At 47.3% G+C, this 17,089-nt stretch overlaps 2 protein-coding genes and 1 non-coding gene across 6 annotated transcripts; 2 read left to right on the forward strand and 1 right to left on the reverse strand.

Moving 5' to 3' along the window:
* The first annotated feature begins 2,670 nt into the window (after positions 1 to 2,670).
* Positions 2,671 to 4,794, forward strand: LOC100384036 (uncharacterized). Of its 2 annotated transcripts, none has more exons than XM_020551706.3 (3): positions 2,671 to 3,512; positions 3,636 to 3,783; positions 4,272 to 4,794. In XM_020551706.3, the coding sequence occupies exons 1-3, from the start codon at positions 2,982 to 2,984 to the stop codon at positions 4,571 to 4,573; spliced, it is 981 nt and encodes a 326-aa protein (XP_020407295.1). In that variant the 5' UTR covers positions 2,671 to 2,981; the 3' UTR covers positions 4,574 to 4,794. The 2 variants fall into 2 exon arrangements, with proteins under 2 accessions (XP_020407295.1, NP_001308667.1); NM_001321738.1 differs by having other exon boundaries at positions 2,770 to 3,512; positions 3,667 to 3,783; positions 4,272 to 4,792.
* Positions 4,795 to 5,697: 903 nt separating this feature from the next.
* LOC100280417 (Rop guanine nucleotide exchange factor 14) lies at positions 5,698 to 11,669 on the reverse strand. 3 transcript variants are annotated; one of them, XM_020551524.3, is made up of 9 exons: positions 10,872 to 11,006; positions 10,372 to 10,507; positions 9,029 to 9,083; positions 8,119 to 8,523; positions 7,872 to 8,026; positions 7,692 to 7,766; positions 7,290 to 7,565; positions 6,654 to 7,001; positions 5,698 to 6,559 (listed from the first exon to the last, which is right to left on the reverse strand). In XM_020551524.3, the coding sequence occupies exons 4-9, from the start codon at positions 8,516 to 8,518 to the stop codon at positions 6,272 to 6,274; spliced, it is 1,542 nt and encodes a 513-aa protein (XP_020407113.1). In that variant the 5' UTR covers positions 8,519 to 8,523; positions 9,029 to 9,083; positions 10,372 to 10,507; positions 10,872 to 11,006; the 3' UTR covers positions 5,698 to 6,271. The 3 variants fall into 3 exon arrangements, with proteins under 3 accessions (XP_020407113.1, XP_008677160.1, NP_001146812.1); XM_008678938.4 differs by lacking the exon at positions 9,029 to 9,083 and having other exon boundaries at positions 10,872 to 11,669; NM_001153340.1 differs by lacking the exon at positions 9,029 to 9,083 and having other exon boundaries at positions 6,044 to 6,559; positions 10,372 to 10,600; positions 10,872 to 10,989.
* A 4,969-nt stretch (positions 11,670 to 16,638) lies between these two features.
* Positions 16,639 to 16,834, forward strand: LOC111591494 (U2 spliceosomal RNA). Its single transcript, XR_004858099.1, has one exon. It is a non-coding gene; the product is annotated as a U2 spliceosomal RNA (small nuclear RNA).
* Positions 16,835 to 17,089: the final 255 nt, after the last annotated feature.

Here is a 17,089-nt window from a genome sequence, read left to right on the forward strand (position 1 = left end):
TTTCTAAGCCTTAGTACATTGGTTTTGTATACTAATATATTTGTCTAAGTGTTAGAAACAGAGAGAAGAAGAAAAGGAGAATGTTGGTTGTGTACAGCCAAAAGGCTGTTTCGGTCTGGTGCACCGGACAGTGTCCGGTGCGCCAGGCTGCCTCGGGCGAAGAGGCCGCTCTCGGGAAATTGCCGATGGCGTACGGCTAAAATTCACCGGACTGTCCGGTGTGCACCGGACTGTCCGGTGAGCCAACGGTCGGCCGAGCCAACGGTCGGCCGCGGAATCTGCGCGCGACACGTGGTCTGGCCAACGGTCGGAAGGAGGCACCGGACTGTCCGGTGTGCACCGGACTGTCCGGTGCGCCAGATCTGCAACGGTCGGCAACGGTCGGCTGCGCCTGTTAAGGAAAGAAATCGGGCACCGGACAGTGTCCGGTGTGCACCGGACTGTCCGGTGCGCCCGACGACAGAAGGCAAGGATGGCCTTCCAGATTTGTTCTCAACGGCTCCTAGCTGCCTTGGGGCTATAAAAGGGACCCCTAGGCGCATGGAGGAGAACACCAAGCATTCCTACAACATTCTTAAGCACCAAGACATCGATCTCACGCATTCGTTTCATTGTGATAGCATATAGAGCTCTTGTAGAGTTGTGAACTCTTTGAGTTGTGTTGCGAGCTCTTGTTGCTGCTTGTGTGCGTGTTGTTGCTCTGATCTTTTGAAGTCTTGTGTGCGTTGCTAATTCCCACCCTTGCTCTGTGTTTCTTTGTGAACTTCAATTGTAAGGGCGAGAGGCTCCAAGTTGTGGAGATTCCTCGCAAACGGGATTGAGAAAAAGCAAGCAAAACACCGTGGTATTCAAGTGGGTCTTTGGACCGCTTGAGAGGGGTTGATTGCAACCCTCGTCCGTAGGGACACCACAACGTGGAGTAGGCAAGCGTTGGTCTTGGCCGAACCACGGGATAAACCACTGTGTCATCTCTGTGATTGATCTTTTGTGGTATTGTGTTTTGTTGAGACTTCTCTCTAGCCACTTGGCAATAATTGTGCTAACACTTAACAAGTCTTTGTGGCTATAAGTTTAAGTTTTACAGGATCACCTATTCACCCCCCCCTCTAGGTGCTCTCACTAAGGCGGCACATCGCCTGCCAGTGGAATGGACAGGCACGCCGCCTGCGGAATGGACAGGGCTCATTAAATGCCGAGGCGGCACATCGCTTGTCAGCGGAGTGGACAGGCGGCGCGCCTTATCCGCAATAAATGCGGGGGCCGCGTAACCCAGGGGCCTTACGTCAGGCTTTGCCCGCTGGCTTACATCACGCGCGGTAGGCCATGTGGCAGCATCGGGTCTCCGCCTGGGCGGGGAGCAGAGGCGTATGTGGACAGGTCCGCACCAGACTGGGCCTGGACACGTGTCGGCACCGGACCCCCGCTTGGGTCCTACCCAAGGCCCGTGTACGTTCTATCCTGGGACCTTGGGACCCCCACTGTGGGCGATCCGGATCCCATACGGAGGGGTCCGGATCCCATTCCAGATTTCCAGGGGTCCGACTTGCATACGTGGAGGTACGGGACCAACCTTAGGGGTCCGGACTGTATATCCGGGGGTCCAGGACCATTCTTGAGGGTCCGGACTGTACATCCGGGGGTCCGGCGCTCTCCCATGGGGGTCCAGACTCACTGTTGATGCTTTAGAGTGTGCCACCTTCTTTGGACACATGGCGGCTTCGGACCCGCCAATGTGGTGGGGTCGGGCGCTGCCGTGGACCCAGAATAGCCGCCTGAGATTGGGGCAAGACGCATCTTGGTCCCACACAGCACTTCTGCCACGCGACTAAGGGATAGCCGCGCGGGTTCTGCGTCTTTGTACAGTAGCAGGGGTACCCTAGTTTCAGGGTACCGACAACATATATTTGTAGATCTAGATATTACATCGACGGTACCAAGATGGCGATAATGAAAAACGTTGCGAAGTAGAAAGGTGTACATCTTATTGAGAAATGCAATTATTCTATAAGCTTATTTTCTTATGTGGTTATACTACGTAAAAGGTTGTGTTTTTTTTATATGTGCTATGTGAGGGTGTGAAAAAATTGCCTCAATTTATCCACTAGCTAGTGCAACATGTTCTATAAAAAATAGTTTGCATACGATCTTGTATGGATGTAAAAATAGTTTGCATAAGGGCTTGTTCGGTTAGCTCTCAATCCATGTGGATTGAGTGAGATTGAGGGCTTATTCGGTTAGCTCTCAATCCATGTGGATTGAGTGAGATTGGATGTGTTTCAATCCCAAACAAGTCAATTTTCTTCTTAATTTTTTCCAATCACATCCAATCCATGTGTATTAGGAATAACCGAACAAGGCTTGAGTGGGTTTAAATCCCAAACGAGTCAAACTTTTTCTTAATTTTTTTCAATCCCATCCAATCTATAGGTAACGGGATTAACCGAACGGGACCTAATTATATATACGCGCATGTAGCTTGCTCTTTTTTTTATTGTTTGTCCTATATGCGCGTGGAGAAGTGGTGAGGGCAATCCCTGGCGGTCCAGACCAAAGCGCTGTAACCAATCAGCATCTTTATGTTCTCTTCCATGTTCCTGTTTCCTTCCGGAACATACATGGCTACCTAAAGTTCCGTCCGAGTGTCCAACATGGATGGCCGCGCCGCCGGTCGTGAATTCGTCAATCGCACTTGACATTTCATCAGTCAGTTTCGGCCATCGGCCGTTGCTTGCCACGCCTGCCAGCCGGCAAGTCCACACATGACACAACCCCTCTCGTACGCGTAGCGCGACCGCGAACGCCCTAGGATACGAGCGCATCGATCACGACCAGACAGACCTTCGGCTGCCCTGAAAGAGCCGGTCCACTCCGACGGCCCGCACCACCCTTCTTTAACCCCGCCACCCAGATCCAGCCGCGCCGCACTCCACCACGGCCCCCACAACTCCACCGCTAGCAGCAGCCAACAGACTCCCGTCGGGATGGCCGTGGCGCTCCTCCTCCTGCTGGTGACGCCCGTCGGGCTGCTCGCCGCGCTCGCGCTCCTCACGCGGCCCCGGGCCGCGCGGGTCCCGCTCAAAGGCCGCCACGTCTTCATCACGGGCGGGTCCAGCGGCATCGGGCTCGCCATGGCCACGGCCGCGGCGCGGGAGGGCGCGCGGGTCTCCATCCTGGCCCGCAACCTCGCCCGCCTCGAGGACGCGCGCGCCGCCATCCAGCGCGACTCGGGCAGGGACGACGTCGGCGTCCACGCGGCCGACGTGCGGGACGCCGGCGCCGTCGCGCGCGCGCTCCAGGAGGCCGGCCCCGTCGACGTCCTCGTCTGCAACCACGGCGTGTTCGTGCCGCAGGAGCTCGAGGGGCAGGACGTGGATGAGATCAAGTGGATGGTGGACATCAACCTCATGGGCAGCTTCCACCTCATCAAGGCCGCGCTTCCGGCCATGAAGGCGCGCACCCGCGAGACGCGCCTCCCTGGCTCCATCGCCATCATGTCCTCCCAGGCCGGCCAGGTAGACACCCGGCGTCCGTCGCCTGCCATGCAGCGAAGGTGTTCGATGTAATGCTGCTCGCTGGGGGGGGGGGGGGGGGGGGGGGGGGGATTGATCTTTTTGTTGGTGATGTCTCTGCTGCAGGTTGGTATTTATGGTTACACTGCCTACTCAGCGAGCAAGTTCGCTCTTCGCGGATTGGGTGAGGCGTTGCAGCATGAGGTCATCGCGGACAACATTCATGTCTCGTTGATATTCCCTCCTGACACCGAGACTCCAGGATTGGAAGAGGGTATGTGTTGCTTATGAACTGGCCAACTATATTTTAGTTCATGTCTGCTTTAGTAGCAACTAAACAAGTGAACCATGAATGCTTGAGTTATCCTCTTCGATTTGACAGCCAAGCTTTTCAACTTGGCAAAACTGAAAATATCAGAGCTATCTTCTATACTCACTTCAGCAACTGATCTCAGCAATCAGTAACACTTACACTTGCCTGTAAATCAGTACTCCGTACATTAAAATCCATAGACCAAAACATGCTGCTACCGAATATTTCACATTCCCATTTGTTCCATTCAGTGCATGGCTCATATAGCATGCTCTCATTTGTTTCATTAGTACATGTTTCACAGTACCATTTTCTCAAGCACACCAGCAAACATTGGGGGGAAGAGTAGGAAAAAAAGAATGCCCCTAAGCTTGGCATCCTAATTTCTGAAGACACGGTCTACAAATTTTTGCTACCGAATGCTGAGCATGTGGTTTGCCTAATTTCAGAGCATAAGAGGAGGCCGGAATTGACAAACATCATAGCAGGGTCATCCGGTGGAATGAAGGCCGACGATGTTGCCAAGAAGGCTCTGGACGGCATCAAATCCGCAAAATTCATTGTCCCCTGTAATTTCGAGGGCGCAATGTTAGCCGTAGCCACCGCTGGTTTATCCCCGCAGAGCTCCCCGTTAATGGCATTCCTAGAAGTGGTTGGCGCTGGACTCATGCGGTTTGCGGCAATTTGTTTCCAGTGGAATTGGTTCTCCACCATCGAGAGCTATTATGCCAAGAAAAAGAAGAGCGAGTGATAGCACAAACCACAGCTGGACATTATTTTCCTAGATCCCGTGAGAGTCAAAAGAAACAAATAAGTCACGTCTGACCTAATGTAAATGTAGCGTGGTAGTATTAGAGAAGTTGAAGCTATCTTCTTTTTAATGGTTTTTTTCATCAGATCATGTCTACAATATCAGATTCTGTTAAAAACAATGGTTCGTGAGATTTTGATGACATATGTGTGGAGCTCTCACCCCTCTCCATTCCTCCATGAGCTGGACATCGGCCCAACAACACATTGCAGGGCGCGATACTGACGTTGACACTTGGCATTTTTTGCTCCTTTTTTGGGCGGCGAGCCGACAAACGACGACGGTCATCTTGTGTTGTCCTGAAGCTCTGTCGCCTTCCGTCTAGCTCAAGGAACAGGTGTCAGTCCATCTCAGAACTGTCATCTACATCTATTCATTTATACTTTGATTACGTTGCGGTCTTTTTCCATCAAAACAAAAACAATGTTCCTTTCCTATCTATCATTAGATTAAAGGAAACACCAGCTTCAACATGTTGCATCAAAAGGAAAATCTACATTTCTGAGATGTAAAGCTGCGGAAGAAAATAGATCTGTGGATTGCCTACAGTTAGGGGTGGTAATGGGGTTTAAATTTTACACTATAAAATTTAAGGATCGGATCATATTAGTATCAAGATATATTTCTACTCGATTTTAAACTAAAACCAATTAAGGGTTCAAACGAATCGTGAAGAAATGTTTGGATCGTGTTCCATTATCACCCATACATACAATTTTATGTTTGTGCATCAAATTCTAATACTAATCAAGCTTTAGCATTATCTGTGATGGATTATATCCATCACTTTGACCGTTATAAAGTGCCAGGTCTGATTTTAGAGCATAATCACGTCCTTCACTTGCCACAAACATCTTACTTAAGCTTTCACATTTATATTATCTTACATTGGTTGCATGCTTTATCTTCCTATCTTAGCTGTTAGGTTAGTGGGGGAGGTTTGGAATTAGGTTGCATAAATCTTTTGAGATAGAGATAGAAACACCTAGGATCTGTTAGGTTTAACTGTATATTTTTAAAATTTTGATTGTAGACGTGGGCGAGAAAACTGATGCGAGTTGACGTTTGTGAAAAAAAACCTAAAAATATGTATGCCGTAGATTCTATAATAGTGACATTGATGACAGAAATCTGAAAAATCAAGGATACAACTAGAGGATCGCTGACCGAATGACCGTGCGGGGAAGATTTGTTGGGCCGAGTGCATTTCCTTCCCTTTTGCACCCGACTGGCTCCCAATCTGACTTCGGAATTCGTTCTCTTCTCTAAAGTCTCAATTCCACAAGCGTCCACACGCGGACTGCTTCCAGAGCGGAAGACGCGTCAGCATGAACCCGTCAAGCACTCAAGCAAGGTCCCTCGCCATAGACATGCTATCATCAGGTGCCAGCAAGAAATGCAGCAGAGGCTGACCAAGAGCATCAGATGTTCAGACGGAACAGCAACATCCGGAGACTTCGACAGGCAGGATTCGCCTAATGCTTGCTCTTACAGTAAGCTATAAACTCGTTGCCAAATACATTACACTGGCGCTATTGCTATGGTAACCTTGCCTTGTGTCCTTGTGGAGCGGACACTGGGCTCTGCATCACCCACCCTGTACATGGCCAAAAGATTTCACACAACAGCCGACTGTCCTCACCACCTCAGCTGCTTCGCTCCTTTCTTCTTCACAGCAGCGTTGAAGCGCCCGTCGACCATGCTGATCTGATCCATAAGGGACCTCCGGACGTGTCCCGGCGGCGTCTCTGTTATGCCGGCCAAGTACACGTCGGAGGAGAGGTCGAACTTCAGTGAGGCCATGGGGGTGTTGGGCCTCTTGACCAGGTCATCCTCCAGCAGTATCTCCGCCACGCGCGACAGTATGCTGAATGCTACCCCGACAAGAACCCTAGAGTATGCCTCCACGATTGCATTCCCCACATCCTGCATCCAGTAGCCATTCTTCAGCGAATGTTCAGAGCTACAGCATCTTAGAATTAGGCCTATCCAAAACGTCGCAGTGCAGTGTCTAACTTACCACATTGTACTGGACCTTTAGAACATCTATAAAAGTTGGAGGCAGGTTCGGATATCTGGCTTTCAGAAGCTGCACAAGGGTGTCGACCCTTTCGATGCATGCAGACATCTTGTCGAGTTCTGACGAGCTGTCCTTCATGAAGCTCCAGGAATGACGTCCCGGTGACCTCTTGCTTCGCTCCTCTAAGATTCTTTGGTTCCATGCAAACATTGCCCCCTCCAACTGGTTCATAGTCTCGAGCACACTATGCTCAGTTTTCAAACTGAGGGAAACAAATATTTCCTCTATGGGAATATACTCGGTCGTTATAGCCTGGTACAAATCTTCACCCAAGCTAGCTCTCCCAGACTGCAAAGAGCAAAAATATTTACATTGCATCAGAGAATCTCATTCAATCGGCGACTGATTCTGTAAGCAAAGGTGAAGCTCAAGGCTTTGCTGCAAGACCCCCACAAAAGGCTGTACTAACACTTGATTAAATTAAAGTGGATACTTGCATGGTTTTTAAAGCGGTAAGGCGGTCCAAGGCGTTGGAGCACCGCCTGGACGTCTAGGCGAGGTAGGCGGGCAAAGCGCCTAGGCGTTAGACCACCGCCCGGACGCCTAGGTGACGCCTTAAGAACAGAGGATACTTGCCTTTGGAAGGGCATCCATAACAGCTGCCGGAATAGGCATGTGGAACAGGACTTGTTCGTTGATGGATTTTGCGGCTTTGAGGATCTGGTGAACAAGCTTAGCCTGAAAAACAAGCCTTTTCCGCTGAAATCGAGATAGCCCTTGCTCAGGGACACGAGGAGATGGGAGCCACCACTTTTTACTCTTCCTTGGGCCGGTAATTTTCACCGGACCATCAGCTCTGCTACCACTCTCCTCATACCAGAACTCTGTATCTATCATAGAGTCCATTACTTCCTGCATATTTTGTTGCACACGATATTACTAAATACAAAATATGTCACAAAGAGTAGAAGAGTATGCCACAGAGCGGAGAAAATGTCCTAATCATGCATATGAATGGGTTAGAGGACGACAACATACAATGAGCATCGTATCAAGCTTCTGAAGGGCAGGAAGGTTCACATGAACATCTGAGCGGGCCTTTGGAGTCATAATCTGTATGGTTCAGTTGAAAAATAACTAAGTTAGATTCTGAAACATTTTACTTTATAATAAAGATACAAGAGCAAGTAAGGAACATTCTATTTGGAGGTTAGTCACCTCAAATGTGCATCCATCTGCTCCGCTTTGTTTCCTTGGAACCAGCTCCACTATATAAGTTGTAGGAGACATCAACCAGTCCATTTCTTTTCTCCACCTGATCTTTTTATCTTCGCACAATGGTTCCAGCTTCCAGAGTTCTCCAAAAACAGTAGCTGTAACATTTATTCACCTTTTTTCTGTCATGATCAAGGAGCACAGGGACACTACAATATACACAAAATAAATTGCTTCTAGAAGTGTATACCAGAGAGATTGATTATGCCATTAGACAAGGCCAGAGCCGCACAAACGCCCCTAGCGCCTCCTGAAGTATCATAACCGAGCAAAAGCTTCGCAAATTTTTTCTTCATGTTTTCAATATCTGAAGCACTCAAGGTATATGTGATTGGTTTCTTCGCTTTGAAAGGGAGTAGATGAATTGCGATGGGTGTACCCAACTCATCTAGCGAATGCTCCTCCTGCTTGCTAAGGCAGTGTGAAGAGAAGGAAGAACCAGAAGCATCTTTACTAAAGCAGCTAGAGACTTCATCATCAAGGGAATCAGCGGTGACACAGCCATCTCCGCATGTTGTTGCACTGATGCCACTATCATCGTCATAGGCGGAACAGTTGATAATGCAGGTCTCCAGGCCATTATATGTCATCACCCCTACATCAATATGCATTTAAGCTTACCTTCACCATAATGAAATAGAAATATTTTAATTCATGAAAATAATTTGGCAATATGTGCTTTCAAACAGATGGCAACTTGCCTGCACTTATGAAGTTACGGTATTGCTAAATACAAGGAAAGAAGAAAGCAGATTACATATTGTTGTGTCATTTTTCCATCTAAAACATCACTGCAGAGCTACAGCATCCGGTTGTTGATTGCAGGATCTACACATATTTCAGTTCCACTAACATTTGGTTTTGTTAAATACAAGGAAAGAAGAAAACAGATTACATGACAACCCATTTACATATCACAGCTATCGTCCAGAAAGCTAATTCAAGGTCCCCAAAACAACAGCGTATAAACAGCAGAGTACTAAATAACCAAAGGAAAAAAAACACATCAATTGTTTGCTGCGCAGTGCTAGTTATAGATTTAAAAATCCGTAGTGCAATTAGAATGCCATCGTAAGAATTCAGAAGGCCATTGGTCATGCCTGTGCGAACTTCCTAGAAGCTGTTGTGAATCTTGTGTTTCCATTGGCTGTATTTCTGCACCAAAAGTACTTACTAGATTACAATGCAGAACCTGCCCACTCATTCGACTTCCACCAAAACAGAGGTGCAAATTAAATGACTAGAGACACTAAGCACAGTAAATAGATGCAAATAAAAGGTCAATAAAAAAAACTAAGAAATTACAAGGAAAATCTAATGGTTAACTGTTTGTTCGGATTCTTGTGTCATTTTTTCCATCTAAAACTTCACTGCAGAGCTACAACATCCGGTTGTTGATTGCAGGATCTACGCATATTTCAGTTCCACTAACATTTGATTTTGTACTAAGCACCAAGGACTGAACTAAAAATGCAAGGACTCGAGAAAGAACAACACCGCAGCCACTATCTATCTACCAGATATCTACTCTACTCGTAACAACACAGCTGCCAGAGCTGGTTTATTTTGAAAGCCATAGTAACATAGGATTTTTATTTCGCAATTTGCGTTGCCCACACATGGCATTCCGTCGAGAACTGTTCAGTTGCAAGAATCTTGCAGCAACGTAATGAAGTCCAACGACGGGTGCCTTTCCCCCGCGCAGTGTCTAAAAAGCAGCAGTGTATCACTAATGAGTGAGGAAACCGGCTAGCTAGTCTTTTGCGCACAAAGTCAATAAAAGGGCGCAGATGCCGCACGGCGCGCGCCTGACATTGCAGAAAACAGCCGAGGACCACTCCTGTTCTGAGCTGTATACAAACCTGCATGCTAACGAGCTCTAATATAAAAAAATTATAAAGATAGATGGAAGTAGCAAAAGGAACTCTCATTCGATTGTGCGATCCATGGAGAGCTAGCCACAAAGGTAAACGCAAATGGCAGTCAGGCACTCAGGCTGACACAAAAATGGCTCGCATGGAGTCTACGGGCTGTTGCAAACTTGCAATGGAAGGAGCAAGCTACTACAGCTGTGAATGCAGAACATGGTTTGGCGCGGCCGGGCCGGCCCCTGGTCGCATTAGGTGGGGCACAAGGCCGTGTGTCTCGTCGCTCCAATCTCCCTGTGACCCCCTCGCACGTTCCCAACCCACCGCACGGCCTGGGCGCTGCTCAATGGGAGGGACACTGTAGGGACGAGACGTCGCCCACGTTGCCGTCGCTCTCTAGCCTCTACTGGTGTCTAGTGTCTACCTATCCCTTTTTTATTTTTTTATATACATTTTCTCATCTTCTGTTGTGCGCAGTGCGGCAGGTGAAAAAGCTGGTGGATATATATTTTCTCATCTTCTGTTGTCGCCCCCAGGATCTAGATTACTGTTGGGAGGGAGTGAGGATTGCTTACTGTCGGGCTCTTGGTCCATGTCGATGCTCAAGTCCTGGGGCCGCCGCCGGCAGCACGCCAGCGCCTTCATCTTCATTCTCCGCCGATCCCTCCTCGCTCCTCTCCTCTTACCGCGCCGCAATGCCAGCAGCAATAACTGAAAAAGACAGGAGGAGACGAAACCCCACCGTAGCATCAGCATTTGATTGGGTTCGAATGAGAAGCAGGCCGGTCGCCGGACCGCAAACAGCTGCAAATAAATAAATAAATAAATAAATAAATAAATAAATAAAAGCGCAGCGATCTTGCAAAGATCACCCAACGCTAGTCTTCCCCTCCCCTGTGGTAGTAGTGATGAAGGAGAGGAGAAGGCGGGGAACACGAAGCTCTCGGGGCCGGGAAGGCACGCACTGCGGCAGGAACTGGAGCAGCACCGCGCGGCATTTCTGAGATAATACAGGTTCTTTGCGGAATGTCGGGGTCGGCAGGAGGGTAGAGGGAGAGAGGGGCAGCCGAAGTACCTTTGCAGCGTCGACGCCGCCCCAACAGCAACACGAGTCAGCGACCAGCGGGCGTCCGACACGGAGGAGAAGCCAAATGGACTTAGCCCGGGGGGGGGGGAGAGAGAGAGAGAGAGAGAGAGAGAGCGAGAGAGAGAGAGCGAGAGAGAGAGAGAGAGAGAGAGAGAGAGAGAGAGAGAGAGAGAGAGAGAGAGAGAGAGAGAGGGAGGGAGGGAGGGAGGGAGGGGGGGGGGGAGGGAGGGAGGGAGGGAGGGAGGGAGGGAGAGAGAGAGAGAGAGAGAGAGAGAGAGAGAGAGAGAGAGAGAGAGAGAGAGAGAGAGAGAGAGAGAGAGAGAGAGAGAGAGAGAGAGAGAGAGAGAGAGAGAGAGAGAGAGAGCACGCTGCTCGCTGCTCGCCGCTCGCCGCAGGGGGGAGCAGTAGCGCAGGCAAGGGAAAGGGATGGAAGCTGGAACTGGAAGGGGAAGGACCGAAGGAGTGGATGGGACTCGGGAGTGCGTGTGGTCGTGAAAATGGAGTTGGAACTGTCCGAGACCGACTGACTCTATTGAGTAATAAATGCTGGAGGAAGACGGAGTAAGCAGCAACAGCGACCAGGTGATTGAATCGAGCGATTCGGACTTGGGAGAGGACCGGACGTGTGAGCGAGCGGCAGCAACTGACGGCCTACACGGCTACTACTACATGGGACGATCTCATCCGTGCCGCGGCTAGACGTCGCTCAACGAGCTCCCACGATCCAACTTTTGAGCAACGCAGACAGACAGGCTCATGTGATGATGCATCACTCTCTCCCTCCACAACTTTTCACGGTACCCGGCCATAGTAGCACTTGTGTGTTTTTTTTAAAGGAGAACTTTGTTAGCCTCCTCCACTAGTAGTGTGATATCCTTAGCTTTTCCCCAGGTTTGCTTGCATTGACCAAACCAGAAACCACGAGGCGGTGCCGGTGAGAGGGATTGGAGCCATCTGCATGCTCCGGGTGGGTGGGGGCCTGGGTGGTGCACACAGCATCCAATGCTCTACTGCAATGGCGACGTTGCTTGCATCTCGTCCTCCCACTCCATCCTCTCCTCTGGCCTCCTGCAGCCGAGGGTGAGAGAGAGAGAGAGCAGTACAGCATCTGTGCGTGCAGCCGAAACCGAAACGAAAACGGACCGCTCTACGGATTTGTGCAGCATTGATTTTAATCGCTACGGTGCTGATGAACGCCTCGGAGATCCTGGCTGGCTCGATGGCTCAGCTGACAGCGTACTACGCGCACAGAGACGGATGCATTGATGTTAGCCGAAGAATAGAAGGATCGCTAGAGACAAAGCCGTCCATCGTCTGCTTGGTCCCCGTCCCCGAGTGTCACGCCGGATTTTATATAGGATAAAATAAAACTACGTGCATGTGTGCTTTAGGGCCAATTTTTTTCCATAAAAACGACGACTTTGTCAATTGCGAATTAGATATAATACTGTAAATTAAATACAGTGTACATAATAAACAAGTATCCGGTATATTAATACGAACGTCAAGACACATTCTTATCTTAATCTTCCACATTTATAATATATATATATATCTGCCCTATATATATGTATATATATAAAGGACATGTATAATGGGAGCTCTGTGTTTCCAATAGTTAAAGGAAGTCCAGGTCGATCATCCCTGCAACCTGGTTCAATTCAGCGCACCGACTGGACCAGGCTGTCGGTTGCACCACCCGCGCTCACGTCTGTGCGCGCAAAAAAAGAATGCATGCATGAGTTAAACACGTCCTCTTGCATGCGCATAAATTTAGAAAAGATATGTGTGGCGGTTTCTATTTTTAAATGATTTATTTCCTCCATAAATTTAGAATCGCTGCAACAACCATGCAACTAGACTCGTAAGGACCATTTTATGATATATGCTGCTACTAAATATGCTACCATGTGTAGATAATTATGCAATTCGGTATACTGCGTAAAAAATCTGTTACCAGCTGCATGCACACGAATTTATGGTGAAAATAATGTGCAATGAAAGAAAATGAATTGCACGCATAGAAACAAAAAATTGTATTTAATGTTTTATTTTCTTCATAAATATAGGATCCCTTCAACAGTCATGCAGCTAAACACATTAGATCTAGTTTATGGTATATATTGATACAAATTATACTACATGGTGTAGCTATTTATGCAATTCATTACACTGCGTAAAAAATCTGGCATGTTGTTCACTGGTGGACGCATCTCCGGGTTGGAGCGTAATAACCTTAAGTTTTGAGCATAAAATCCTTCAATTATAAGCGTAAATATCGAGCTAATGTGAGAGGTTGATAGCTCTAGTAGATTGTTATTACGATCCTATTTTTATGTCAGATCCGAAAAATATGGCAGCCACATGCATGCGGTTATACAGATCCAAAAATTATGGCAAAATGCATGCATGAGTCAAACACGTTCCCTTGCATGCGCGTAAATTTAGGAAAGATATGTGTGGCGGTTTCTATTTTAAATGCTTTATTTACTCCATAAATTTAGGATCGCTGCAACAGCCATGCAGCTAGACTCGTAATGACCATTTTATGATATATACCGATACTAAATATGCCACACTATGTAGATAATTATGCAATTCGGTATACTGCGTAAAAATCTGTTACCAACTGCATGCACACGAATTTATGATAGAAAGAATATGCAATGAAAGGAAATGAATTGCATGCATAGAAACAAAAAATCGCATTTAATGTTTTATTTTCTTCGTAAATATAGGATCCCTCCAACAGCCATGCAGCTAAACGCATTAGAACTAGTTTATGATATATACTGATACAAATTATACTACACGGTGTAGGTATTTATGCAATTCGTTATACCGCGTAAAAAATTTGGCATGTTGTTCACTGGTGGACGCATCTCCGGGTGGAGCGTAAAAACCTTAAGTTTTGAGCATAAAATCCCTCAATTATAAGCGTAAATACCGAGTCAATGTGAGAGGTTGATAGCTCTAGTAGGTTGTTATTACTATCCTATTTTTATGACAAATCCGAAAATATGGCAGCCGCATGCATGCGGTTTCTATTTTTATACAGATCCAAAAATTATGGCAAAAATGGTTGGTTTCCATTGCATGCGCGTAAATTACGAACAACATAAATCAAGGAATTGGCTTTCCAATGTGCATGCAGTAAACTGATATACGAACTCCATGTTTAAGCATAAAATCGTACAGTTTTTGGCGTAAATAATACATGTGGTAGGCATAAAACATAATAATCGAAAAGAAAACTGCGCCGGATCGGAGGATGTCACGCGCGATCATCGCTGCGTGCATCTCGGGCCTTCCATGACACCGCTCGCTCGAAGATCGCGCCTCATGCGTCGCCGTCGCTACTCGCACGTTGACGGGCGTCGCTTGCTCGCCGGCCTTGGAAGTGCCGCCTCCTCGGGACCTTGGGGAAGCCGCCGCTTGCCCGCACAAGGGCCCCGCTGTCGCTCGCCCTCTGGATCAGGGAGCCGCCGCCACCGACCTGGGAACCGCCGCCACTACTCCGGATCGAGGAACCTCCGCCACCGCGTGTCGAGGTCATGGAGTTGCGGCCAACGGCTGGGGGTCCACCGCCGCGCACGCTCTGGGGCAACCGTCGTCGTCGCACGCGGCGTCGCTAATGAATCGGGGTGGAGCGTAAAAAACTGAACCCTAGCACTCCGGGTCCTGTTTTATAGACGTCCGGATGTGGTCCGGCTAGACCGGATTGCACCGTCCGACCTGGGCTTCCTCTAGTTATTTGAAGCCCAGGGCTCCTAATATATATATATATATATATATATATATATATATATATATATATATATATATATATATATATATATATATATATATATATATATATATATATATATATATATCTATACTACCTATTAAGACTCTAAGGGGTAGGCTGCCCCATTCCTGGTTCTGCCATTCCCATTCCCATGTCCCGTGGCGCCATTCCAATGTCCCACCCGTAGCGTTGCAATTCCGATTCCCATGTCCCACCCGTAGCGTTCTGCCATTGTCGATTCCCATGTCCCCACCCTCGTTGTTTCCTATTCCCCCACATTCCCATCCACACCCTCGTCGTTTCCCACACGTGCGCCGCGCACCTGAGCAAGTTGTACCAAAAAATCTAGTTGTGTAGGAATAAAAGCTCGCGCACCGCCAAGCCTACACAGGTTGCCGCCCAACCAAGACCACAATGTTGTATCCGCACTGGCACTTATAAACAGATGCGTGCACAGTTTAGTACCTGATGTGGTACTAAGTTTGGCTTGCAAATACGGAATACACGCTTTCTGGGAGGCCCATTTGCTTGTTGTGGCCCAAACCAAAGCTCACTGTCGAAGCACGGTTAGCGCCTCAGCTGCCCCCCGCGCGTCGTCGCTCCCATCGCCACAGCACGACCTCTGCGTTCTCCGCCCCTCCCCCACCCTCGCGCACCGTCTCCTCGCTACCGCGTTCTCCACCCCTCCTCCACTCTCCCGCATGAAGCCACCTCTCACCTCCCGCATGAAGAAACCATGTATGTTTTATCTCTTGTTTGTTTATAGTATTGAAGTTCACTGCAGTCATGTGTACTTGTGTTAATATTTATCCTTCTACTACATGCCAAACTTGAAATTACTACCTCTACTCTTTTTTCATTTGATGTTTTGGAAATTGACATGGTCTTCAAACCATATCTTCAGTTTCTACTTTCTCTAAGCATTCATTGTTAAAACCTAATGAGAATGTAGTCATCTAGAAAAGTTTGTCCTTACAAATATACTAATGTTATTTCTATGTCGAAAATAATGATTTTTTGTCTGTATCATCTCTATCTCTACTCCTTTTAAAGGAGACTTTCGTGATCTTCACAACATTCGACCATCGTTTGTTCGGCGTGCAGCAACCAACCGAGCAAATCGCATGTCCGCCGCCCCCACAACCGCAACTGCCAAGGATTAACAAAAAACATAGTAGATAATTGATTTGCTAAGCTGTAATATTTGTCAGAGAGCAAGAAGATAAGCCTAAGCAGCTCACATTCTTCTATGGCAGGAAGGTGCTGGTATTTGTCGACAAGGCAAACGATCTGATGCAGCTAGACAGCAAGGACAGTCCAGTTGTATAAACCGCGGTTTTTTGCTTCAACCCTCTGCAGCTGCTGCTGTCACTACTAACAAGGTCGTGCTGGACTCGGTCATCAGCTTGGCTGCTGCTAAAAAGCCTACTCGCACAAATACTTATGGTATGCCTCTTACTTAGTTGAAGTTCTAAAATATGATTGTTGGTCTTTATTATGCCGATTACTGATCGAAACATGTCTTTTCTTTAGTAGATATGCCTGTTATGAGGAAGGTTTCTCTTCACCGCTTCCTCGAGAAGAGAAAGGATCGGTAATTTGCGGTTGCTGTGATTGTTATTTTCAGTATGGCGATTTCTTTTTTTGTCAGTGTTGTATTTGGAACTAATTTGTGCACTTCTGTTTTTCTTCGGCCTCAATGCAAATACATAGTATCAAACTGTTCCTTCAGATGTGGCACTAATCAAGGAGCCCAAGAGCTGGCCATGGCTCGGATTAGGACCAAACGCTATGAAGTCCAACCTGAAAATGAGTTGTGATTCTGAAAAAATTCAAACAATTTTCATTGTTTTTCCTCACTTTCAGATAGTCATAGTGTGAAACAATAACATTTCAACCAATTGTTAGAAGTGCTGACATGGGTGTATGGCTAGCTATAAAAAAGGGTAGGTTACTTTTCAATACATACCTTTTTCGGTCTTTTGGCTAAGATCAAGTGTAGTATCTACTTTTATCAGTTTAATATCTGATATATGGACCATGTGTCTACTTTGATATTAAATTTATTTTTTATGGTGAGTGTAACACCCCTGGTGTTACTATAACTAAAACTTGAGCATGACATCATAAGCATTGGCATTGCATGTGTGTGACACACCTAGAGTGCATTCACTAGGCAAAAATTTCAAACAAGTTGTATTGTTTTAATGTTTTTGCAAATGAAACCCTGGTTAATGGACTTAACCCTAAATAGTGGTTAAAGGGGTAAAACTTAACCCAAGTTGAGAAAACCTAAAAGCTTTAGGGTAAAAGTCATAAAATAACCCCTAGAATAAACTTGAATCACTTTTATACCCCTGGGATACCAGAAACCCTAATTGGAACCCTGGAAAACCCTGAAACCAAACCCTAGAGG

The sequence above is a fragment of the Zea mays genome, chromosome 4, assembly GCF_902167145.1.
Source record: "Zea mays cultivar B73 chromosome 4, Zm-B73-REFERENCE-NAM-5.0, whole genome shotgun sequence".
Taxonomy (NCBI): Eukaryota; Viridiplantae; Streptophyta; class Magnoliopsida; order Poales; family Poaceae; genus Zea; species Zea mays.